At 38.9% G+C, this 27004-nt stretch overlaps 1 protein-coding gene across 2 annotated transcripts in view; it reads right to left on the minus strand.

Annotated features, from left to right (window-relative positions):
* Positions 1 to 27004, minus strand: part of DBNL (drebrin like) — a 902612-nt gene that overhangs the window by 43623 nt on the left and 831985 nt on the right. For both annotated transcript variants that reach the window (XM_044084396.1, XM_044084395.1), the window contains one exon: positions 13774 to 13901. In XM_044084396.1, the coding sequence (XP_043940331.1) occupies positions 13774 to 13901 (128 nt within the window). The remainder of the gene's footprint in view (positions 1 to 13773; positions 13902 to 27004) is intronic.

The following is a 27004-nucleotide window of genomic DNA, read 5'->3' on the forward strand; positions in this document are numbered from 1 at the left end:
AATATAACCCTTATGTACTTTAAATAAAAATAATGATGTGGTACCTCTTATTTAACGAGATTAAGTCTGTGATTTTATCCAAGACAATATACTACATGGCTGGAAATCTATAAACCTTAGTCCATTTGCGCTTTTGTCCTTCTAGACTTATTCAGGTCTGTGTACAAGAACCTTAAAAACAAAAACTAAAATACTACCTATATATACACGAAAAAATATTCTCATTAGTGATTTTACTAAATATGTACCCAATTCAGGTCAGATAACTTATTTAGGTATAATACTATCTAAAGATATTAAATCTATTATATATAATAACTATAATACCTGTTTTCTTAATATACAAAATCTTTTTAATACCTGGAATATGTTTTTTACTATGGAGGAGAGACTTACAATTATTAAAATGATAATATTCCCCAAGATTTTATACTTAATACAATCAATAATACTTTCACCTACAAAAATAATTATCAAGAAACTGAATACACTAATGTTAAATTTCTTATGGGCACCTAATAGACCTAGGATTGCATTAAAGAAACATACTAATAGCTGGTCTCAAGGGGTATTTCTTTTCCAGACTTTAATTTATATATTATCTCTTCTATTATAAAAGTTATTACTTTATTAATAGATCAGTCATATATCGCAAAATGGAAAGATTATTGGGAGCTAATTAGTATGCACTTCATGAAAATCTCCTTAACACATAAAAATATGATTGTAAATAACTCCATGTTGTGGTTGCTAAAGGAATTTTGTACTTCACCTATTACACCTAAACATATGGTTTGTTACCCATTAAATATTATTATTAGTTATCGTAACTTTATATTCATGCACCCTAAGTATAGGGAATGGAATTTTATTGTATTCCCTAGAATGTATACTCAGGGTATGCTTATGTCATCTACTTCTGAAGGAGCTCATTTAGCTATAGATAATGATCTAAAGTACTGGTATCAGCTGATATCTGATAATAAAGTTAAAAATCTAGATTTCTTAAAACAAGAATTTGATCTAAGAGAAACTTGCTGGTTAGAGGTTCAGATCTTTAGACAACATCTCATTGATAGAATAGATCTAATGTCTATAACAGTTAAAGAATCTATTCCAAAACTGATTGATTACTTGATATTAAATTTACAGCATAAAGTTTCTGATAAAGGTAAACTTTCATATATACATAAAATTATCAGACAAGAAACTTTTTACAGTGTAGATTCATACTGGAATTATTTCACCTTTATTAATGGGGACCCACCAACTCAACAAGATAAACAATATATATTGGAATCTGCTTATAGAACTACATCTTCCATTGTCTGGAGACTTTATACATGGAAATTTTTACATAGATCTTTTTATACACCTTTGATGATGAATAAAATAAATAATAAAGATAATCTATGTAAGAGATGTAATGTAGAAATTAATGCCGACTGGGCTCATATGTTTTATGACTGTATGAAGTTGAAAGAATACTGGAAGTCAATTAATGAATTTTTGCAGGCTCTTTTTACAGATAATTTCATTATTTCTAAGTCTCTTATATTATTCAACACACCTGTACCTCAATGTGTTAAAAAGATTAAGCTTCCCTTGTTATGGTCTATCCTAGCAGTGGCCAGGAAAATAACAACTAGAAATTGGATTTCAGATACACCTCCTTCGTTCAATGAATTTAAAAATGTTATGAATATAATGTGCCATATGGAAATAAGCACAATTAGAATGAGAACAACTAGAAAAAAGTACAGTTTTGTACCTACCATAAATGTAGATGTTCGAAGATCCACATTGCTGCAGTCCTTACTTATGGGTAGTCCGCTGTCCTCGGTCGGCCCGAATACCAAAGTATTAGGCTGACGTCGGTCATGGGCGCCTAGATCTGACATCAGAGCGTCAGGGTATAAAGGCGCATGACCGACGTCATATCCTCAGTCTTTTCTTGCCCCAGATGTCAGAAGGCCAAACCAGAAAGGCCACAGCCAAAAACAGAATACCTCCCAAAAACATGCCCAACAACAACCATCACCTAAAGCATAGCACCATGTCAAAGTACAGTGGGGAAGGAGGGAGGGTAAATTGGACTGCAGCAATGTGGATCTTCGAACATCTACATTTATGGTAGGTACAAAACTGTACTATGTTCTTTATCTCACATTGCTGCAGTCCTTACTTATGGGTAGAATCCCAAAGCAACGGGAAAGGGAGGATGGTAAAAATCATAAAGCATTAGGGGCCGCTAAAATGCCCTGTAAAATTGCAGTGGCAAATCCAGCCCTAGACTTAGAATAAAGAGGAAGGTGGTAATGTTTAGAAAAAGTATGCACTGAACTCCAAGTAGCTGCCTCCAAAATGTCTTTTGTAGCTACCCCCCTTAGAAAGGCCGTAGAAGTAGCAGTAGCCCTAGTGGAACGAGGCCTGATTCCAGCAGGAATCTCCTTACCATGATGGGAATAACAGAAAGAAATACAAAACCCAATCCATTTAGAAATAGTTTGTTTTGAAACAGGTTTACCCTGTGAACCCAAAGCAAAAGAAATAAACAACTGCTGAGACTGTCTGAACTCCTTGGTTCTGCTCAAATAATAACGCAACTGCCTGTGAATATCCAAAGTATGCAAAATTTTCTCCCCTCTATTTTGGGGGTTTGCATAAAAAGTAGGCAAATGAATAGTTTGATTTAAGGCCACACTAGAAACCACTTTAGGCATAAAGGAAGGATTAGTGCGCAAAGATACCCTATCCTTATGAAAAATCAGGAAAGGCTCCACTGCCATGAGGGCCTGTAATTCAGAAACCCTTCTTGCAGAGGTAATGGCCAACAAAAAAGCAGTTTTCCATGACAAATACTTTAACTCGGCAGTAGCTGCAGGCTCAAAAGGTTGTAGAGTAAGTTTTTCCAACACAAAATTGAGATCCCAAGCAGGAGTAGGAGCTCTACGTGGGGGTCTTATATTCTTTGCCCCTCTAAGAAATTGCTTAAACCAAGGATGAGAGAATAAAGGAGGGTCACAATCATAGTGAGCAGAAATGGCTGCAGCATGTCCAATAATTCAGTAAGATATTGAAGAGCAACACTTAAATCAGGTTTGGAGACATCAAAGTCCTTCCCTTTGCTCCAAATAAAAAATCTCCTCCATTTATCAGCGTAAACTTTCCTGGTACTAGGCCTCCTGGCCTCCAAAATAACATTCAAAACTTGTTGTGGAAGCTGAGACCCTCCAGAGTCTAAAACAGAATATGCCAGGCTGTTAGATGCAGAGACTGAATCTTGACATTGAGGAAGTGACTGTCCTCTTGTGACAGAAGGTGCGGAATCAAAGGCAGAGGCCATGGAGGTTCTCGCACTAAACTCCTCAGTAGTGGGTACCAGTGTTGTCGAGGCCAATCCGTTGCTATCAAAATCATGGTTGGCTTGTCTTGTCTGACCTTCAAAAGTACTCTGGGAAGAAGAGGCAGAGGTGGAAAGGCATATACATGCAGATTGTTCCAACTGAATGATAGAGCGTCCACCTTCCAAGCTGTGTGATGAAACATTTTTGTGCAAAACTTTGGCAACTGGTAATTTAGTGGAGAAGCGAACAGATCTATGTCTGGAGTTCCCCATAACACTGTCAACTTTTGAAATACATGAGGATCCAATTTCCACTCGTGAGGATCCACTATTTGTCTGCTCAACACATCTGCTAAGGAGTTCTGTGCTCCTGGTAGAAACCTTGCCTGAAGATTGAGGTGTAGATTGAGAGCAGTTTCCCATAGAATCATCGCTTGCCTGCAAAGAGGGTAAGAATGGGTTCCCCCTTGCTTGTTGATGTACCACATGACAGTAGTGTTGTCTGTTTGAATCAACACCTGCCCTGGGTGAAGTAAATCTTTGAAAGCCATCAATGCAAACTGGACTGCTAACATTTCCTTCAAGTTGATATGCAAATGTTGAAGTTTGACAGGCCACGTGTTTTGCACCCATTTTCCATTGAGGTGTGCTCCCCAAGCCTTGTCCGAGGCATCTGTCGTTAGAATCTGACTCGCCTCTGGCCGGGTCACAGAGAGTCCCTTGTTTAGGTGACATTCCTGAGCCCACCACAAAAACTCCTTCTGAATGCAAGGTATTATCTGAATGACAGTGTCTAGATCTTGGCAGTGCTGTGTCCATACATTTTTGAGATACCATTGAAGCTTCCTCATATGCAATTTGGCATTGGGAAGCACCAGGATACAAGATGCCATGAACCCCAAGGCTTGAAGGACTGTCCTTGCAGTCAGCCTGGACCGTAGAGACATTTGATGGAAATAAAGAGAAAGGCTTCTTTGTTTGTCCGGGGTCAAAAACGCCATCTGGGAAGCTGTATTCAGTCTCACACCCAGAAAGCACATGTCCTGAGAGGGTACTAGACTGGACTTTGTTTCGTTCACAGAATACCCTAGGCATCTTAACACTGCCATCACATACTGTAGATGATGAAGAAGTTTGTCCTTTTCTTGTGCAATAATCAGGCAATCGTCCAAATAAGGATAAATCTGTATTCCTCTTAGTCTGAAAAAGGCTATCACTGGAGCCAGAACCTTTGTGAACACTCTGGGCGCAGTAGATAAGCCAAAGGGCAATGCAGAGAACTGATAATGTAAATTTCCAGCCCGAAACGCAGGTACCTCCTGCAACTGGGCCTGATAGGAACATGAAGGTAAGCCTCTTTGAGATCCAGAGTAACCATCCAATGATCTTTTCCCAACAGAGGTAAAAGTTGTTGTAAAGTCAGCATCTTGAACTTTGGAATGTCCAGGTAAGTGTTGAGGATAGATAAATCCAAAATTGGTCTCCACGTGTTCCCTTTCTTTGGAACTAGAAACAGGCGAGAATAAAATCCTAGGCCCACTTCTGACAGAGGAACTGGCTGTATAGCTCCTATTTGAAGAAGTAAAGAAATTTGTCTGTGAGCCTCTATCCTTTGCCGAGGAGGGCGTCTGGCATGCCTTTGAAAGGAGGCATGGTATGGAAATAGAACTTGTAACCTCGGTTTATAATGTCCAATACCCATTTGTCCTGGGTGACTAAATGCCAATTTTGCTTGAAAAGAGCCAACTTTCCTCCCAAAGGAGCTGCCAGGCAAGAAGAATCTGGCAGCTGAAAATGCAGGTCATTGGGCCTGTTTACGAAAGGACTGGCCCCTGCCCTCACCAGCAGATTGAGCAGGCGAACTCCATTGTCTCGGCCTGAAGGTACTCTGAGCTCTGCCCCTACCACGCCTAGATCTACCCCTAGACTGAGAATCAGAAGAAGGGTACGTCCACCCCTTAGTAGGCCAATTTCTACTAAACTTTGGAGGTTGTACCTGCAAAAACTCTTTAACAGTCTGCATAGACTTAGCCTTGTCTTCCATTTTCTTTAAGACTGACTCCACAGGAGGACCAAACAAAACTTCAGACTGTAAAGGGGCATCCAGAATTCTAGACTTAACATGCTCAGACAAATTCTGATCCTTAAGCCAGGCGTGCCTACGAATAACTGAACCAGTGGCAGCCACCCTAGAAGAAGCCTGCAAAGCATCAAAACCACATTGCAAAGAGTGCTTACCCACCTGTTCAGAAACATGCACTAAATCCTGCAATTCTTTACACTCTATGCCCTCTGCAAAAGCATCCACTTTAGATCTTAGCTGAGAAAGGAGGAAATTCTGATACTTCAACATATGAAACTGGCAGTTCAAAGCTCTCATTGCTAAAGTAGAAGAGGTATACACCTTCTTACCCCATCTATCCAAAGCTCTAGCTTCCTTATCCAGAGGAACCGGATTCTTAACAACAGAGGCTCTAACACCCTTAGGCCCCTGACTAATAGTTTATGGGTCCGCCCTAGGACTCTTATACAGATATTTATGAGCCTCAGGCACCCTGTAATACCTGTCCGGTTTAACTGGGGCAGGAGGCACAGAATCTGGATTAAGGGAGGCTTCCGAGAAAACATCTGAAACAACATCCAAAACCGGAGGTATAGCTAAGGGTCTATGCTGTGGTAAAAACAAGAACTCCCTAAGTCTCTTCCGTGAATCAGAGTAATCCTGTCCTTCCCACTTAAAATGCTCCCTCATGGAATGCAGAGTTTCTGAAAATGAAAAATCCTCTGGAGGAGAAGCAGAAGGAGTGGAATCCTCTGCATCAGAATCAGAATAAGGAGGGAAATCTTGAATGTCTTCAGCAGAAGACTCTGAATCATCTGAGGCCTGCTCCAAACTTTCCAACTCTGGCTCCATCCTGGGCCTCTTATCAGGAGGGGGCATAGAACCTCTAATTAAAGTAATCAAATCCTCTGCCATTTTAAGCATGTGCTTTTAGGCACAGACCCTGAAGAACCAGAACTGACACCAGAGGAAGGCAAAACAGACCTGCCCTTAGAAGAAGCCTTAGAAACAGTAGCAGAAGACCTAACTACCTTAGGCATAGAAGGGAGAATAGTAACCTGAGAGGCCCCTTCAGCCTGACCTGCCTCCTGAGAGGCCACATCTTGTAAAATCAAAGTTTCCCCCTGGGACTCAACAGAAACTTCAGCCGGATCCACCTGTTCAGCTGTAGCTTCTAAAGGTCCGGCGTCCAAACGGACGAATCATCCTGCCTAGGCTTTAAAGATTTGTCTTTGCGCTTCTTAGTAGAAGCGGCGGAACATCCGACGGCATATTATAATTACACCTCTTGCCAAAGACTAACCTAGCGCAATCTAACCTCCGTTTTATAGTGCGCTTATTAAACCTAGCACAAAACAGACACCCAACTACGTCGTGCTCCGGTCCCAAACAAGGAATACAAAGCGAGTGGTAATCCCTATGCGGTATCTGTTTCCCACAAGAAATACAATTATTCACTTTTTCTGACATCCGGTAAGTAACTGAGGCAAGAAAAAACAAAAATATTCCCCAACGGGGTACTTAGCCCAACTTGGTATCGGTCTGAAACTCCGAAAATGAAAAATTTCAGAACGCTGAACGGCACTTGCAACGCTGCTTCTGCATCGGACCATGCGGCAAAAAAGACTGAGGATATGACGTCGGTCATGCGCCTTTATACCCTGACGCTCTGATGTCAGATCTAGGCGCCCATGACCGTCAGCCTAATACTTTGGTATTCGGGCCGACCGAGGACAGCGGACTACCCATAAGTAAGGACTGCAGCAATGTGAGATGAAGAACATCATCATATTATATTGTATGGGATAATTTACAAAATTTGTTAAAAAAATTCTAATTTCAATAGCACGGTATTTTAGTTTAATTAATTGATCTGATTGTAGTGGATGTCTTTGTAAATACTTTAGTTGTTTTGTTGAATATTATAATAATACCTATTTTTAATTACTTGTATAAAATTATGATATTTCTCTTATATGTTAAAACAATAAACCTGTTTTGAAAAAAAAAAAGAACCTTAAAAACTACCTATAGAAATATTATTGTATAATTAGTTAGTATTGTTATTACACATCATTTTGTTATTACACATAATTTTGAATAAAGTGGAAAAAAGAACCAGAAAAAGAAAAAATGTATGATGATGGAAACAAAATATACACTTAAATTACAACTGATTTAAAATGGTATTTAAAACCAACCGGTAGAATAAAATAAAATAAAATTAGTCATGTAAACAATGTGGCAATTTTCTAAGTTCCAGTACACTTTTAATTAAACAGTAGTAGTTTAGTCCAGGCGTCCTAAAAGAGTTCAGTTTTAATTGCCACATAAGTTCATGTTTCTCCAGAATATTCAGGATGTCTCCTTCAAGATCACCCCATGTCTATGCGATCCAGGCTCTGGAACTTCAAACCTGTGTATCTTTTATGAAAAGAAAGGTGTTTGGCTAGTGCATTATTTTTACATCCAGAGCAGATTTCTGACAGATGACATAAAATCTTATGCTTGCGTATATTTACAGTCTTGCCCACATAGAATGCATCACATTCATTGCACGATGCCCTGTAAATTACTTTTGTAGTATTACAGTCACCCCCCTGCATTGGTCTTAATGATTTTCTTTAAATAAGGGCAATAAAAATGGGTCTATATCACATTGTTGAATGCACGTGTGTTCAAATGATGCAATATCAAACCAGGAAGTTCAAAATGCAAGAAGTACAAACACAAAGAAGAGCGAACCCCCCCCCCGGGGGGGATCGCTGTTCCGGTACAAAAACACGTACACTTTAAACTTACACTAAAATGGGGGGCTGTGCCTCCACACCCACCCTACTTAAATATACCAACTCTGAGATCGTACCACAGTGGAGGAAATAGCAAAGCCGCAAAAACGGCCCACCGATTTTATTCCCTGGGTGGGGGGGGTGTCGGTGTTCCACGGCTTCGCTATTTTCACATTTCGAACTTCCTGGTTCGATATTATGATGTTCGAACACCTGTGCGTTCGACGTTGTGATATAGACCCATTAAAACTATCACCTTGCTGTAGAAATATACAAAATGTGCAATTAGTTTCACATCTTTTAATGTTTCTCTCATTAGTCTAGGTTTAAATTCAGCAAAACTTCTAACGTTCCTGGCCGTCCTATAAACAAAGGATGGTGCTTCACCTAAGATGTTAATCAGAAAAGGGTTTCTTGTGACAATGTCCCAGTTTTCTTCAATAACATTTTTGATACTGTGATAATCCAAAGTGTATGTCAGGATGCAGCTACTTTTGCAATTATTATTCTCTGTGGAATTTCTTAACATTCTCCTACTGGGGAGGCTGATTGAAGGTGCTTCAGTCCTTTTCAGTTCTACAGTGGTTTCCAGGACGTTTTTTAACATCTCACTTTCATAGCTTCTCGCTAGAAAATCATTCTCTAAGTTGGTCAGGTTTCTCAAAAATGGTTCCATCTCTGTGGTAATTCTAGCTAATCTATAGCCCTGGGACTTCACTACATTATACTTGTTTTTTGTAGGATGTAGACTTTTACTGTGGAGTAATAAGTTAACCCTCGTTGGTTTTCTGAATAGATCAGTGGTGATTCTGTTATTGTTGGTGTCCTTGGAAATCTGTATATCTAAGAAAGTGGTTGAAGTATAGCTATGGAAGAGGTAAACTTCAGGAAGGGGGTTGTTTGAGGCAAGTGATAAAATCTCCAAGCTGTAAGGTGTCCCCCACACAATAAAGATGTCATCAATAAAATGTAAATAGCATTTGATATGCTGCATATAGTCTGTGTTGTTTAACACGTCCTCCTCCCACTTGTCCAGGGCTGTGTTAGCTATGCTGGGAGCCATAAAATATATATAAATGTAAGACAGTGTGAACCACTGTCCATTCTTCTTAAATGTCCATGATTTCGCTGCATTGTTTTGCCTTATCCCTTGTAGGGTGTTTGATTTGCTGATAAGTCACCGAGGATTACAGTTAAGTCAGTAATGCCAAACAGTTTCATACTTCTTACTTTTAGATAAAGTGTGTATGTAGGCTTGCTAAACAATAAAGCTGGGTTTGTGGGCATAAAAAAATGGTATCCAGCTGCATTTTTTCTATCCAAGCTTCACAGCAGGTTAATGTACTGTGCTTACCTGAACATTAACACCCTGCTGGAGAACACTGATTCTCCAATGAGGAAGACTATGTATAGTTAAGCCCATTCTCTAAATGTTATTAAAAGGTACAAACAGGGTTAATTCTTTACAGAGATAATAGTATGTTTGTAGTCTATTTCAACACTGAAATATAATGCACACAAACCCAAAAGTATATTCCTCTCTAAAGTTAAACAATACCTTGAAAACTGTTCAGCCTAGGCATAGTGTCAGAGCACTTTTCTTCAACCAGATTAACTTCCTTTTCTGAGTACAAGTTTACTAAGATATTTACAGAAATATGAACAATATACTTATTTGTACAAATGGAACACAGAATACAGAAACAACGTAACACAATCTCACTCCAAACGTAAATCACACAGAGCACATCGGTGACAACTTTTTTTTTAACATGATTCATCCTATGCAGTGCAATAGTTTCTAGTCACTTGTTTTGCAAATATTAATGTACATATGGAAATGATGTTCACAATTACTAACAAACATCCACATTGAAAAGAAGAGGCTCCACTGTGCGATTTTTGACAGGCTTGCATATTGGCATATGGGCCAATCATAAATCACAAAGCTGAGCCACTTCTGCTTAATGCGGAACTGCCTGCTGTTCCACACGAACAAAAGACTTTTTTTTGGTCTTCGCTTAGTATGAAAGATTTTTTTTTTTTGCCCCTACAAGGCAATCTTGGACCCCACCCTACTAGAGATGCTCCATATCAGTAAAGCTAACCCCTTCCAAATTACCCACTCGAGAGGCCTGAATCTAATATGCAACATCAACAAAACCTGCTGGAGAGACAGGTTTGTCTTCTAGAGGCTGCCCTGTCTCTGGAACAGACTTCCCATACATGCCAAACAGTACCTCACTGACCCTCTTCGAGCTCAACCTTGACGAGTGGATGGAAAACCACAAATTTATACCAGGGGCTCAACTGTGTCCCTTCATTGACAGGGGTGACAGGTGCCGACTGAGGTTTCTTTTTGGGATAAATAATTGGCTAGGCTTGTAGAGGCCCCAGGACCATTAGCCTAGTAACCTCCTATGATCCTATGTAGGAATGCAGTGAGCAGCCAGTGATCACTTTCTTCAAATTAAATAAAGCTGTATTTATGGTTTGTAAAGGACTGTTTTCTTTATTTCTGGGATAAACACTGGCAGACAGGAAAAACATGACGGAAAGAGAGCTGTTGACACTAGGGAGGGGGTATGCTTCCTACTGTCAAGTGTGAAGTAGTGTGGTTGGACTTGAGGAAGCAACATTATATAGAAAAGGAGGTTTTTTTCTGTTTTCAAAGGATTTTTTTTTTTGTATATTAGAGGACTGATTGTCAGTCACTCTGATTCACTATATAAAGGTAAGGATTGAAATTGCGAGTGTATTCACATGCAGCTCATATAAAAACAATATATTGGCTATCAGCCTGGGGACAGCTTTGTGATTTCAGCCTCTCAAGAATGCAGCTTGCATTCTAGTCTGTCACGGGGAAAAAAAAAAAAAAAAAAAAAAAAAAATTCACACAGCGAGTTGTGCTGCATTACTGTACATCACCTGGTTCAACTCAATTTTGAAATGAACCGGTCACTGGTGATATACGAAGACTGGAGAATCACTATGCCAAAAGAATGTACAACTGATACACTGATTTTACAAGTGTAAAAGTCACCCCAAAATACTATTCCAGTCAGTTTGTTTTACTAGAAGAAGCAATACTTTTAAGGAAAGAGGTAATTAAAAAAATAAATAAAATTAACAGGTGCATGACCTGCTAATGACAGTACTACAACAAGCAAAAATAAACCTCAATTCAAACAGTGAATAGCAAAACTCACTGTTACCCTAGTAAAACATTTATACAGGAATGCTTACACACCCCAAACTCCCACAACTCTGCTAACTATATAGTCTGTTTCTGAGGGTGCTGTTCTTCTGAGTAAGACTATTTTAAGGTACAGCGACCCTGGCAACACCATATATTGTCTCCAAAATCTACTGGTCTTACATTTCCAAGGATGTAAATTATGGTTCTTGGAGCCATGTACAAAACTACTGTTATATAGTAAGTATCTCTGTAGGTTTAGACAAAGTGTAACGTAATGAACAGCTAGTTATTTCCCTCCATTTCTTTTAACCTTAGCAGCCCCTACACTGAAGTAGTCAGGCAGGCAGATATTAATGAAGGACGGTGGCCTGTTTGCCTCCTCCTGGGGGAGTGGAGGACTGAGCACACTTGACAGCACACAGGGACAGCTTGATCTCTCCTGTGAAAAAAGTGAAAACCATCACCTATGCTTTGATACTGGTTGGTGGGGTTACTTGCTAGAACCATTGCTTGCTGAAGCGAGGGAACACGCATTGTGGACAACCCACTGCATGTCCAACTTTCCCTTGTAGAGTTGTGTGTGTACAAGGAGATAAGGTGAAAAGAAGACATCAAATCACCCCCGATAGCTGCCTAAATGATGACCCCTCTTAGCCAAATCTTACCCTCAATGTTGAAAGAAACAGGTCAGCTAATTGAGAGACAGCTGGTAATCAGCAGTTAGTAGGGAAAAGAGTGAAAAAAATCCAAATTCAGCATACACATCCAACATATAAATGCTAGAAGCTGTTAGGCTGCATAATTCAAATGCTCGCATTTTGGTAAAAGTAAAAATTAACCATCAGATAAATCTGGATGGCACACAGAATGTCTCCTACAAAGCAGCAAACTACTGCTACTGTAATAAACATTCTATTACCCAGATTTGAGTACACATTTTCTATCATAACCCACAGTAATTACAAACCACTGAAAAACAAACATTCTCATGTTTATTCAATTATCTTAGACTACTACACATCACTAACTTTAAATAAAAGCACTGGCTACAGACATACCTCAAAACATCTTGGCACAAGAAATCTGGGCAAAACAAAATGGGGGAGGTGCAGAGGTCCATAAATAGGGATATATTCTAAAAATCAGTCTTATTTAGAAAGCTGCTAGAACAAGATTTAGTGTAAGCATGCCTTTTCTGAAGGATATCAAGTATGAACTTAAATGTATATCATTTAGTGCCTTCAATTCTCACTAATTTTCCAAAAAGCCACATTTTATGAGAAACAGACAAACTGCAACATTCTGTGAAAATCTTTACAGTTGAGAGGTATGGCTACAGATTACACTGTTCACTCTTATAGTAATGGTTCATAACACAAACTATGACTAATTAATGACATGACAAAACTGGCAAGACTAACTTTAACTTAGCCTGCACATAAAAAAGCCTCTGTACCATGAATCAAAAGGCCCAATAAACCAAGAATTCACAATAACCGCATGATATTTAGAAAAAAAAAAGAAAAAAACAATTAAGGACAGCTAACAAAGGATAAAGGTAAAGTGTGACTGCTTCAGAGAGACAGGTTGACATACACAGCATCCTCTTTCCCCAGTGCTAACATTAATCTTTCAGAAAATTCAATAAAGTACAAAGTGGAGTGTATACAAATAAATTCACTTTTTTAAAGCAAGTATGTGTATATATCAAACATTTCTGATGCACTAAAACATTAAAAGTCTATTTAGTGCCCATTTAGTTTGAGTGTCCTACACAGGAAATGAAACTTCTGTGAACTTTGCATCTGTTCTTCCAGTGGTAATTTTCCTCGAGTTTTTACTGATTAAATATACAGATATTACTATCGGTAATGTGTGAAGAAATCATTGTACCGATGTTCACATGAAAAAAAATACACCTCTTTTATTGTTTTATGTACAAAATGTCTACTACTACTACTTCATTTGGCTTTTCCCAGTTAGGGGTTGCCACAGCGGATCAACTGTCCACTAATGATTGGCAGTGAAGTTTTACGGTGTTGAGTTGCCAGCCCAGCGCCCAACCTTCCACAGAAGGCACACACATGCATCCACTCATGCCTAGGGCCAATTTAGAGTGTCCAATCCACCTACAGCATTGTCTACAACTGTTTATCAATTGAAATGTCCACAGTCAAACACTAATTCAATGACATGTGTTGTCTTTCCAATGCGGCTCAGGTCACCATAGCTGACACTGGTTTATGGGTCAGTCCTCCAGCTCATTTAATAAATGTAAAAATGTATTACTAGTTTTGTTGTGCTGTTTGTATTATTCGTCCCATCCTTTTACATTAACATTTAAGCAGCATACACAAGATAGAAGCCCATAACAGACCTGAGGTGGCTCTTCATAGAGATCGGTTTCTTCTTGTGGCTCCTGGTACACTTGTTCTTTTTCCTGCTGTTCCAAGTTCTGAGGCTCTGGTGGCACCTGACTGTATGTTGCGTCACTGTCTTGGTCATCTGACAAGAATTATGGAAAAAAATTAGAATAAAATGCAGATACTGGGTTATTCCTTTCATTCAAACCCCACACTGCCCAGGGAGAAATTGTAAACAAAAGCAAGCTGTATACAGTCTTAAATTTGTAGTACTTGTTTGTGTGTGTGTGTGTGTGGTACAGCTAAAGACAAACCAATATAGAAGCAGCATTTTCACCTAATTTGCTACACTTTGGGTACTCCGCACTGAAGATTACAAGTCAGACCCAATCTGCTACATCTGCATCTAGAAGCATGAGTAAGGAACCTATGAAGGGTTACCATATGTAATCTTGAGAAGGTTATTTCTCAGTCACTCCTTGTTCTTTTCCGTTTGATCAGTTACATACAGACATGGCTACCACAGTCCTGGCAAACTGCAACTCTCAAAGTTTTGTTGTACCATCACGTGACAGCCACCATAGCAGAGTGTGTGGTCCTACCCCATCCTGCAAAACAGAGCAACTTCGGACACAGCCACTTGCAAGTTGTGCCTACTTATGGAAGTGGCAGGTAATGACATGCCACGCACTATGAATGCCCACACAAATGGGTAGTTTGTTTGTTAATGTACAGTTTTCCAAGTAAATCTGAATGAGCCCATAACTGTACTTAATGTCTAGTCTGCTTAGATTTATTGAACTTCAGCCACAGTGCAGTGTTTCCCCTGGAAGTGGACAGAAGCTACATGGATCATAAATCCTCTACCTCATAGTGTTCTTTTCAGAAGAGTATGGAAGTGCATGTCTGGTACAGTTCTTAACCGAGATGTCACCATCATATTCATCATATCTTCTTTTTTAGCACATTTATTGAACTATCACTTGTGACGTAGGCAAAAAAAAAAATCAACCTGCATTAGCAAGTACTTTTTACAAACTTTATACATCACATATATTGTTATATATCATATAATCAAAGTAAAGTTATACTTTTCAATTCCTGCCTTCTCTTAAACAGCATTCCTCCTCCAAAACAGCATTCATGTACTGTTCCCATAATATCCTTTTTGTTCTATGTAATCTACTCTTCACCCTTTCTAAAGACCCCACTTCCCGTTCTTTTACTTCTGTTACAATATTCACTTCAAGACAGCTGGTTTATGTATTTATTCATTTACTTTACATTTGTTAACCAGGTTAGTCCAACTGAGCCCGAGCCCATTTTCAGTTCAAACTGGAGGAGAAAAGCTCCAGTACAGGACAATTATGAAACAAACATATCAAACATTACATAGCTTGAAATATTCACTGAAAAAAATAAATCGAAAATATAAGTTAATACAAAGACTGAAAACATATGTTGTAACATAAGTTCATACATCACTAAACTGAATGAAGCAGTGAAATAAAACAGATGAAAACTCTAGGGAGCTAGAGCTGAAAAAACATATAAACATTATAACCAGAGTAAAGAAAGGGGGGGTTATGTAGGGTCCTGGCAGGAGCAGATCCATGAATTAAAAAAGGTGTACTTTAGATATTTTTGAAGCGAATGCCATTTTCTAGTAACTGCTTTCTAGGCAGCCACCAGAATTAAACTTAAGGCCTTACTATGTCTAGGCAATTCAGATCCTGCATCCTAGCTCAAAAAAAAAATTCCTTTGTTACACTCATTTACTCACCCAATATTTCTGACAGAATATTTAAGGAACTTTTAAAGTCTACCAACTCATTACACTCAGGGAACATATGCTCCCAGGTACCCCTTTCTTTCCCATTACACCTCAAACACTTACCATCTGCCAGAGGAAAAATTCTTTGGAGTCTACTTGGGGTATAAAAATATCTATGCAAACATATCCAAGCAAAAATCCTAAACTTGCTAGATTTTGCTATAAATATGGGGGTCATACATATGCCTTCCCATTGTTTTTGTGAATTGCATATCAAATCTCTCTTCCCAATCTTTTCTGACCTTTTTTAACTGATTCCAATAGTTAATGTGCAATATTTTATATGCCCTTCTAGTTATCCCCTTTCTAACAGCAGCTTCTGTTCTACATACAGTTAAAAACTCAACCAGTGCAAGTCTTTCATTTAGGATACCCCATTTATTTTGCCTCGCCTACACTCTGATATTAATCCTGATCACTAGGCTGCAATCCAAATGTCTTCTTGACTTCTTCCCATTCTATTTCCTTTCCCTCTCTATTTGCTCTTAATACCTCCTTGGCTCCTTTGCAAGCTTCATCCAATAAATTCTAGCCTCTGTGCCCCTAACTGCAATAATCCCTACTGGCAGAATCTCTCATCTCCATTCCAGTACTGACTTTGTTCTTAATATACTTTCTAGCATCAAGACCCACATTTAACAGTAGTATTGTTATACTTTCTTCTTCCTTCTGGATCATTACTGTTTTAATGATGTTATCAAATGTTTGTCTCCCTCCACAAAACCACACTGGTCTACAGACATCAATTCTGGCATCACCTTTGCCATTCATTTAGCCATCATCAACATAAACACTTTATACTCATGGTTTAAAATGGAAATGGGCCTATATGAAGCTGGATCAGATGGGTCTTTGTCTTTAGGTATTACAGGCACCACAGCTTTCTTCCAGGATGTTGGTGCCTACCCTTCATTTAAAATACTGTTAAAACCTTCCAGATCTTTATCACTTTCTTCCATCCTAGCTCCCAAAAGCTCCTTTGGAATACCTTTTATTCTCAGAGATTTTCCTGCAGAGTGGTTATACAACACCATTTTATCTCATCTTCTCCTAACTTAACTGTAAGTTGTCAAGCCTCATCTACCTCTAACCTTGATATACTTAAGTCTTCCATAAGTATTTCCATTTGTGCTCTTTCCTGATTTCCCCACTTCTCTGCTTTATACACATTTTCATAAAATTTCTGAAATATCTTTAATACATCTGCAAGATCTCTGGTTATTTTTCTTGTTATAGGTTCCCTAAGTTTGGCAACAACCCTTTTCTACTTTATCACCTATGTTGTTGTGCCAAAAGTGTTCATGCTTAGCAGTTATAAAAAAAAAAAACAAAGTTACTTAAAAGCAATCTTTCTAAATTCATGCATATTATTCACGTACTCCCTTATTTTCTCTTTTGTACTTTGCAGTTGCCCATTTTCTTGTTCTGTGAAACTCCCCTTATTTTGTACTACTTTAACCCTTGTCAGCATCTCTGAATAATTCTTATTACTTCTTAACCAGATCTCTTCCTTTTACTTCTACCCTACTTTTAAACTCCTTTCATTTTACCTACTTACTAGCTACAACCTCTGGAGTACTTTCAAATAAGTCTCAGATAATTTCTACTACCCATTCCTTAAATCCCTCTTTCTTTAACAGGCTGTGGAGAAGCAGAAGTATCTCATCTTTACTTCATTACTCTGAATTTTTATCTTTGTAATTACTGGCACATGATTTGAAACAGCCATTGGATGTGTGTCAAAAGTTCTCAATTAAATGCACAAGCTCTTGTGAAAATTTTGGTATAGTCTATTACTGTACCTTGGTGAACAATATGTAAATTCTTTCACAGTTCCTACTACTGAATTTACATCTGTCGTACCAAATATTTTCATACATTTCTTCAGAAATCTACCATCTTTTGTTAAATTTTCCCTTCTAGGTCCACCAGATACAGTCTCAATGTTGAAAATCAAATTCCAATCCCCACTAAGAAGTAATATTCCCTACTGAAGCCGATTTCTCCCCAAAAATATTTAAGGTCCATAACAGCAGTTTTAGGTGGAATATAAAATACATGCCAGCATAATCCTCATCCATTGCCAGTGGCCCCTTACTACCACAAATCTAAACTACCATTATATTTTTTTCGTCTTCTATTGCTACTGAAGTTCCTCTAATAATTAGTATCAGTGCTCCTCTTTTCCTTTCTTCCTGATATTCTGCAGAATATTCATCCTAAAATCCTTTCTTTATCAAATTCACATGCTCATTTCTTTCCAAATATATTTCCTGTAGCATTGCTATTTGTACTCTGCATTTCTTAGTATACGTATTCTTTCTTTTTTGTCCATATTGTGAGACCATTCACATTTAAAAATATGAAAATTGCTGCTACTACGGTAAAAAGTCATTATTACCTATTCCATATGGCAGCTTTTTTTTAAATATCCATTGCCAGCTTTTATGATACATGCATCCATTAAAGTTTGGCAGATTAGTCCTTTATACATTTTCCTAACACTGGAACCTATGTCACATTTACAAGACTTTTTGTTTTAATAAAAACCCTTGAACAAAAATGCTGCCCAGAACATCCTCATAACCTAACAATACAAACACACAACAATGTACATCTTCAAATAATGTTTAATCCTCCTAATAGGAGCGTGTGCCAAACAGCTGCTAACACAGGGAATAATTAACCTAAAATTGAGGTTATCCATGCTAAGATGCATGTTACTGCAGGTGATTCTACTTAAACTATTTAATGCTTGTTCTTTATCACCACTAAAGTGAATACAGCTTGCATGCTTTCAGAAATCATTAACTTGGCCTTGAAAAAACAAATGTTGTCTTTTATTGCCCTATTATCAGCTTGTGCTCATAGAAATGTAAGACAAAAATAAAAAGCAAGTCCTCTGCTGCTGCCTGAAAGACCAGCTGAAACATTTATTGGTAAATGAAAACTTTTCATTATATTTGGTGGTGTCATATTTACTTGTTTCCATTTAAGCCAAGGGTCTTAATCCAAACATTCTCCTATGCAAAAGTAAGAAAACAAAATATCAGCTCTACATATATTATGATCCGTGTAATTTTATGCCTCATCATCCACCTCAAGAATCTAAGATTACAGCCTATTAACTTAAACATGCTTTTGTCTGGCTTTTCTTCTATTTCTGCACTGTACTACCCTCATTTCATAACAACAAAGGAGGAGAAGTGGAAGAAAAAAGCATCAGTTTCCTTTAGTTACCATCACACAGAACTGAAGTGCATTACTATAAAATATCTAATTTACATTGTGAAATTTTTCACAGAAAATGTTAGAAACAAAAACTTTTTACTTACAGTTACCTTTTCCCTCTCCCCTCAGAATTCTTCCAAACATTAATAGCATGAAATGAGGAAAATACTTTTCAGTTCCTCACAAGTTTAACAAAGTCAACAAAAAGTCCATTCTTTCCACTTATTCTTATACAGCCGTTTTTCAAAAATGTTACTGATGCTTTGCGGTATCACATCTATTCATTAATTTCCATGTTGCTGGTCTTTTTTTCTGTGCATCTCCATTGCCCAACTTCAGATTATAGTTCACTTTCAAGGTACTGCCGATTTTTCTAGCCAACTCCTGTGCTTTTCTCTCTCTCATGCATTTTCCTTTGGAACAGTGGAAAATGTTTCACTGGCAAAGTCTCTCAGTGTGCTTTATTATCACAAGAATGAGAAGCAGTCTCTCCTCCTGCTTGATGGTTCACTTTTTGTTGGGCAAACATTTGCATGTCTTCCCTTAGTCTGTTCTGCATCAAAAATTGCTTTGATCCTCCATGAAAAAATATTCTGCAGACAGCTGGGACTGAGCAGCTTGAATCTCACACCTGTCTCTCCATATTCTGAGATTACTAGAATAAACTGGTTTCTCTTCTGCCTGTACAGTGAATAATCATTTTCCACATACTACTGTTTACATCTTTTAATACTTTACCCTTTTGTCACAGTTTGCCAGGATCAGCTCTTTCTGCTGGTTGGTTTATATCTTTACTCACAAAGGTCTTGGCTGCTTTCTCATAGCCAGATTTGGAGCATACACACAGTGTGCCCTTTCAATTAACAGTTCCTGCTGTCGAATACCAGTCCAGTTGCTTATTTGTGCCTTCATAAAATAAATACAGTCTGTTCCTTCCAGTTTTTTTCTGGTACAACAGAATCACAGATTTTCCCTATGTGCTCTGTCTTCTAATTCTACTACTTTTAAAATATATTTTCTTAAGCAGTCTCATACCCCCGCCAGCCTTTTCTTCATTTAACCTCCAATTTCTGCAATTTTATCTGCTCATCTGAATATGTTGAACGTTTTTTCCATTTTTTTAGCCTTTTGTTATTTGACTTGATTGAATCCTTCAGAATTTTGTGTTTCATTTATTTTAATTGGCTTTGAGCACATTAACGAACTGGAAAAGAAGAATAAACTGTTGAAGCACAAAAAACAGGCAACCTTATGTCCGGAAAGCAAGCTTTAACCCAAAAGAAAGCCAGGAACCAAAACTTCTCCTTAAACGCAAAAATTTAATGTTACAAAAAAGAGCGTTTTCGCCGTGACTCCTGTCACAGCTTCATCAGAAGGAAAACATTTGAAACAGCCAAAAACCTATTTATGAGCACATTGAAATTTTTTCCTCTAAATTACTGAAAGCCATGTCTGGCACCAAAGCTGGAGCTTGTACTACTTTTACTGAACAGCTGCAGGATTCTTCCCAGTCAGTGTTTTCTTTTCAGACTTTCCAGTTCATTTTCTTTCAGGCTCTCTTAGTTTCTTCTTTGCTGACATCCAGGCAGTGCATTTACTAACAGTAACTGAATTTTACCCAAGCTGATCCCATCACTGGCGGTTTCTCAGTTTCTGTTTTCACATTGGGAGAGCAGAAGTTAGTGTGCAGCCAGAAGTCACGTCCTCATCATATCTCTATCAAGATTCCTAGTAAAGTGTAAAGTCTTTGCCATGCAGTGCAATGACACAGAGGTAATAAATACTACTGTAGCATGGGATGATGGTGATAAGGATTGATGAAACTGCAAAGAATACAGTGTACCAGCAAATCACTTGTATTATATTTATTTTGTAGTTTAAAAAATCACATGCAAGGGATTTTTAGTGCTTCATTTCTAATTAAGGTCTTGATATATGAACCGAGCTGTTTGATTCTAAACTATGTAGATTTTACTTTAAGTTACTTCAGTGGAGATGAATGTAACCTGTGTTTGTATTTAATCTACACAAAGTAGCTTCCCAATTGCTTTTTGATTCTCTCATCTGGTGCCACCTTCTCAAGCTGCAATTGTGGGGACAGTTTGTAGTGATTAGGGGTCTTATCCATCTGCAGCATATTTCAACAAAAGTGGCACAGCATGCAGCACAACCAGTCAGACAATAATATATTCAAGTTAACAAAATAAAACGGAATAATGTGTACACAGTGCTTGGCATACACTGTAATAACACCAATGCAACATTGCAATAAACAGTTGTCTATCATTGTGTGATCTCTTTTAGTAAAGAAATAGGGGTATGTGAGCCATCTCGCTGTTAAGCCCAACAATATAAGTATAATGATGTGTGCTATATACTCAATGGAATGGTGCTAGAATGAATCTCTGCATCTGTGAAAACAAAGATGTGATGATGATGATACAGACAATGAAGATGACTAAGATGTGGTGAGGGTGACAAGATATACTGATGATGGTGAAGATGAATTTGTAATGAAGATACAATGAAAATAAAAATGCTCAAAATGTGAAGATGATGTAGATGATTAAGAAGCCATGAAGATGATGATGCATATGAAAAATTACATGATTAAGAGGTGGCGATAACGATGAAGACATTAATGAAGGTGACAATGGTGTGTTATTTTCATCTTCATCAGGCATCATTGTTGCTATCATCACTGCATAACCATCACATCATTTTCACTGCTTCCATCACCACAGCATCATTCCACATCATATATTCATCATCACACATTTTTGTCTTCATTGCACATTCATAGTCATTATTACAGTCTCAGTCACTTTCTTCATGTCATTATCATCTGCATCACATATTCATCACTGCATCATCTTCACTGCATAGTCATCTTCAAAAAATAATTATCTTATCTTTATCACAGCATTACCCTCATCACATCCATCCCATGGCACACAACTATTTATTACATCTGTGTCATTACACTGCATACCAAGCACTATACACTTACAAGAAAATTTATCCTGGTCTACTTTGCTTTTGTTGACTACTTCTTGAAAATAACTGCAGTTATTTACTGATTTACTATCTGACTGACTGAGTGACTGATTATTCATTTTGTGTCTGCTTCATACTACTAAAAACACACTTGCCTATCTCAGGTAATCTGGTCATGGTAGCATTCAGTAACCTTTTTTGTGCCATGCTCTGCTTAAGATGACCCAAAAACACACTGCTATGTAGGTGATTTGGTCACATTGACTAATGTCAACAAAACTTCAACCAGAGTATTTGCCACTACTAAATACATTAATGATCTGGCCTACTCTACACTACAGCATGGACCCAGGCTAATTACGGTAGAGGTCTAAATACCCCTAATAGGCCAGTGTTCATGCCCACCAAAAAGCTCAACAGACCTAGCTACTAGGTCAATAAGCTACTGGCCAATCATTGTCATTTGCCTAGCCTGGTTTACCTGTTAAGTGAAAGCTGAAAGCAAAACTAATCAACCTAATAAAGAACTAAGAATTGTTGCATTGCTACAAAATGCAGTCTGAAAGTGGATGACATGATGGTAAGGAGAAGACTGGATATCCTGTCCTGACACAAGGTGTAAGGGCAGTGCACCAAAGTCACTTGGTTTGGGATTCACAGTCTACTACTCAGGAGACAGACAGACTAGAAAAGAAGTTGCAATTGTAATGAGAGAGGGAATCTTCTGAAACAGTGAGGGAGGTCAGAATTATTGGCTAGACTCATGGCAGTCACACTCCGGTATAAACTGAGGGCAGTACTCAATCTCAATCTATGCCACACAGCAGGGTTGTGATAGTAAGGAAAAGGATGCATTCAAGCAGCAGTTGTAGAATATACTAGATAAAATTAGTTGGTCTCGATAATGGGGGAATCTGAATGTTCACATCAGGATAGACAAACCGTACATTAGGATGGTCTGGGTCCATAGGTTAGACAACAGGAATAAAGTAGGAGAGGCCATTTCAGACTCCTCATAAGGAAAAAAATCACTGGGCTAGAAATGGAGATTGCAAAGCCAGCACCAGAGAAACCGTCAACCACCAGAATAAAACAATAGTCATCAGAGAAGGCTCCAGGATCTATAAAGACTAGGCTGAAGACCTGGAAGTGGACTGAAGTGAAAGCACAGGAATTCAGTGTGTCTAGTGGCAGTGCAAAAGAATAAAGCTCCAATAAAGTTACTTATTTACCCTCTTTGGAATGTACCTTACTAGACATAGCAAATGACTGGAGAGACCCCAGAGGCTTCTACTCGAGATCAGTGACTTTAAATTCCTAAACTAAAAAAAAAAAAAAAAGACTGGAACCATCGTTTCTTTATTCTCTCTTGCATACTCCTGAGGGGGAACCTATGCTTTTTGCCTTCTGTGTCATTAGGGGCACAGCGGTCTTGGATCTCTTGCATTTCCACAAATGAAAAGCAGTCCCAAAAATACCAGAACCATAAACTAAATGTTCATCAGCAAATAAATAAAACATGGTGGCAAGATAGGTTCATTACACAGTACCTCCCCACCTCTAAAATAGACTCTAATGGCAAATCAAGCAGTGTGATGTGACTGGATGGGTACTCAAATTCATCCATGGCTCAAGTGGCTAATCCAACCTTGAAAAAGGAGTTACAGTCTAAGGGTGAGTACTGGTCAGGATGCAAGATGCAGTTGGCTTGTATTTCTAGCTCATCATGAAGATATGGAAATAGATGAAGAATCGCAGCTTGTCAAAACAGTAAGTGTGAAGTCTGTGCGTCTGAGACAGGTATGGCTATAAGGTACCTAAGGAAAGTTGTTGGTGAATTATAGAAGTCTGGGAGGTTATCAACAGAATGGAGTAAGTGCAGGAAGAAGTGAATGTTACAAAAATGGGCAAGGCTAAGGAGGAATACTGGTTGGCTAACAGAGACTAAGAGAGCAGTTGCAATGGCAAACAAAAAACAGTTGTGCGAGTAAACTTACCCTAACAGTACATGTTCTAATAGATCACTGCTGCAGTTAAGCACAAGCAGGACATCCTTTGGCTTTGAAATGTTCAGTGTGTGGGGGTGTTAGGGTTCAAATACCTTAGGCTATTGCAGCAGTGATCTAATGCTGAACATCAAGGTATCAAGAGAAACTGTGCTGGTTTCTGAAAATTGAACAATAATAAGGCACACATCAGGATGCAAGGCAAAGACAGAAAACCATCAGACACCATTCATATGGGATGCTAGCAACATTCTGCTGCAGTCCAGCGGGCATCAAAATCAGACGGAAGGAGTACTTTCATCAGCTTCTAAATGAAAAAATGTACAGAAGGTGTACCAACCCAGAGAAAGTCTACAAAGAAAGAGGAAGAAGAGCTCAACCTAAAAGAAAGAACTGCAATAAGAAAAATGAGTCCAGAAACGTAGCAGGTTCAGATGAAGTCACAGATAAGATGGAGATGTTGGTGAGTTAGTGCAGAAGTAGCACCTGAGTGTCCTCACTGTAGTACAACATGGACAGAAAGTAGTTTCCCAGATGACTGGAGAGTAAGCATTCTGGTGACAGTATAAAACAAAGGGGACATTCAGAACTACAGACAAAATAGCAATAACCCACGCCTGGGTGTGGGTAATGTGGGATTTACCCACGGTTGGCGTGGTTTGGTCCCGAGGGCGAAGCCAGAGGGACCAAACAAAGACAACCATGGGTAAATCCCGCATTACCCACACCCAGAAGTGGGTTATTGCTATTATACTATGACATTATTTAAGAAAAGAAATAATTACTTTTCTTAAATGGCGGCATTGTATAATGCCTCTTTGCTGCCCTTCCGCAGCTGTCTGGTATCCGCGGCAGTTCTGATGTACTGCGCATGCCTAGGCAGTACATCAGAGCTGTGGCCGAAAGCAACGGAGAAAGCAAGATCTCCGTTGCTTTTTGCTGTTTCGCTATGTTAAATGGGTTTAACATAGCGAGACAGCTTTAAAATAAGCAACGGAGATGTCCGTTGCTTATTTTAAAGCTGTCTCGCTATGTTAAACCCATTTAACATAGCGAGACAGGTTTAAAAAAAAAGCAATGGAGAAAGCAAGATCTCCGTTGCTTTTTACACACTGTGTCGCTATGTTAAAGGAGTTTAACATAGTGAGACAGCTTTAAAAAAAGCAACGGAGATCTCCGTTGCTTTTTTTTAAACCTGTCTCGCTATGTTAAACTCTTTTAACATAGCGATAGTGTTTTAAAAGACTTATACTAATGGAAAAAGTCCGTGCGACCGGACCTTTTTCCATTAGTATAAGTCGATTTACAACGTGCACACTGGCCAGTGTGCACGTTTTGGAATATTAATGGGGGGTCATGGTATAATACAGAGATACCACACTCTTATCACACTGCATGAAAGTGCTGGACAGGGTGACCAATAAATGAAAATGCAATGTAGCACAGAGTAAGAAAGGAGATGACCACTTTGGATTCAACTAACAATGAATCGCAACTGACTTAATGTTTCAATCAGACAATGTGGAAAAAGCTGTACATGAGGAAACAGTCCAACAGGCTGTTTCTAGACCTGGAGAAAACACATGACAAGGTCCCATTAAAGTTGATTTTTGGGCAATCCTTCAATGGTCAGAAGCTTCTGAAACACTGGTAGAATTTGTGCAGACTATGTACAATGACTGCCACAGTGGTGCAGCGGTTAGTATTGTCATCTCACAGCAAGAGGCTCTCCAGTTCGATTCTCAGCTGGGGTGCCTTCTGTACTGAGTCTGCATGTCCTCCATGTGCCGACGTGGGTTTCCTCCGGGTGCTCCAATTTCCTCCCACATTCCAAAGACATGCAATACGTGGACTGGACACACTAAATTGGACGTAGGTAAGAGTGTGTGCGTGAGCGGGAATTAACTACCGCAGCAGGGCTAGCCAACTGATAGTGATAATCATCATGAACCAAAGTTTACACCGTTTTAGTGACACCCCGACCCCAAGTGCAAAACGGGAAAAGGGGGTTGAGGATGGATGGATGTACAATGACCAATTACTCAGAAATAAACAGTGTCCAGACTCAGGAGGATTCCCAGTGGGAGTCAGTGTGCATTAGGGTTCAGTTCAGAGTCCACTGCTGTTCATCCTGGTGATGGACTAAATCAGCAAACAGGTGGAAAGGAACAGATCAATAAACTGCTGAAAGGTGAGGTTGTCTCACAAGCAGACTCTGAACAGAAACTTCTGCAAATGAACTGCAATTCAAAACTGAAGTTACATGGGATGAAACTGAGCACATACAATAGTGTTGTTACTGCAGCAAATGGGGTAATCAGACAAAGCTGAAAATTAAGATACAAGGGAAAACAGGTTAACAGCTTCATGCATTTGGCAGGGGTGGCTGAAGAGAAAGAAAGTCTGTGTGAGGAGGTCAACGCTTGTATCAGAGTTGCTGCAGCCAACTGGTACAGAGTATCAGGGGCAGTGTGTGACAGAAGAATGCCAAAGAAGCTGAAAGTCAGGAGTATAAAACAATGGTGTGACCAGTGCTACTGTATAGTACAAAAAACAGGGAAGTGAAGGCACAAAAGTTCAGGAAGCTTGAGGTGATGGAGATGAAGTGCCTGAGATGAGTGGTAGGATGCACACTATGGGACAGAAGAAACAATTACGATAGCAAAGCAGAAGCCAAAGTAGCCCTGATTGCAGAGAAGGTCAAGGGGAACAGAGTAAAGAGGTTTGGTCATGTACAGGGAAAGCAGAAGACAGTTTGGAGAAGATAATCTGAGACAGACAGGAAGAAGGCAAAAGAAAATGAATGCATCCAGCCAAAAGATGGACGGATCACAGAATGGAAGGCAGTACAGTGGTGTAAAATTTTATCATAACAGTCAATGTTCTTCTCTTCACTGTTGCAGTATTCTTTGCTTAAGAGATCTCCTGCAAAGGAGAGTCCAGTGTCTGGTCTGTATACCAAAGCCTGTAGTATTTACAGGCATCATATGTCACACGTATGCTCCCCGTGCAAGACGTATGGCATAAAAGTGATAAATGGATGCACACACTTAGAACTGAAAGCCCCAGGAGGAACAGAATACCCTTAGAGACAAGAGGAACATGTGTACCCAGTAAGAGAAAAAGGAAGAAGACAGCAAAGAAGTCAATGGCCAGAGGGGCAAGAGCTAAAACAGA

This window comes from Protopterus annectens, chromosome 9.part0, assembly GCF_019279795.1.
Source record: "Protopterus annectens isolate FY-2018-M chromosome 9.part0, PAN1.0, whole genome shotgun sequence".
Lineage (NCBI taxonomy): Eukaryota > Metazoa > Chordata > Ceratodontiformes > Protopteridae > Protopterus > Protopterus annectens.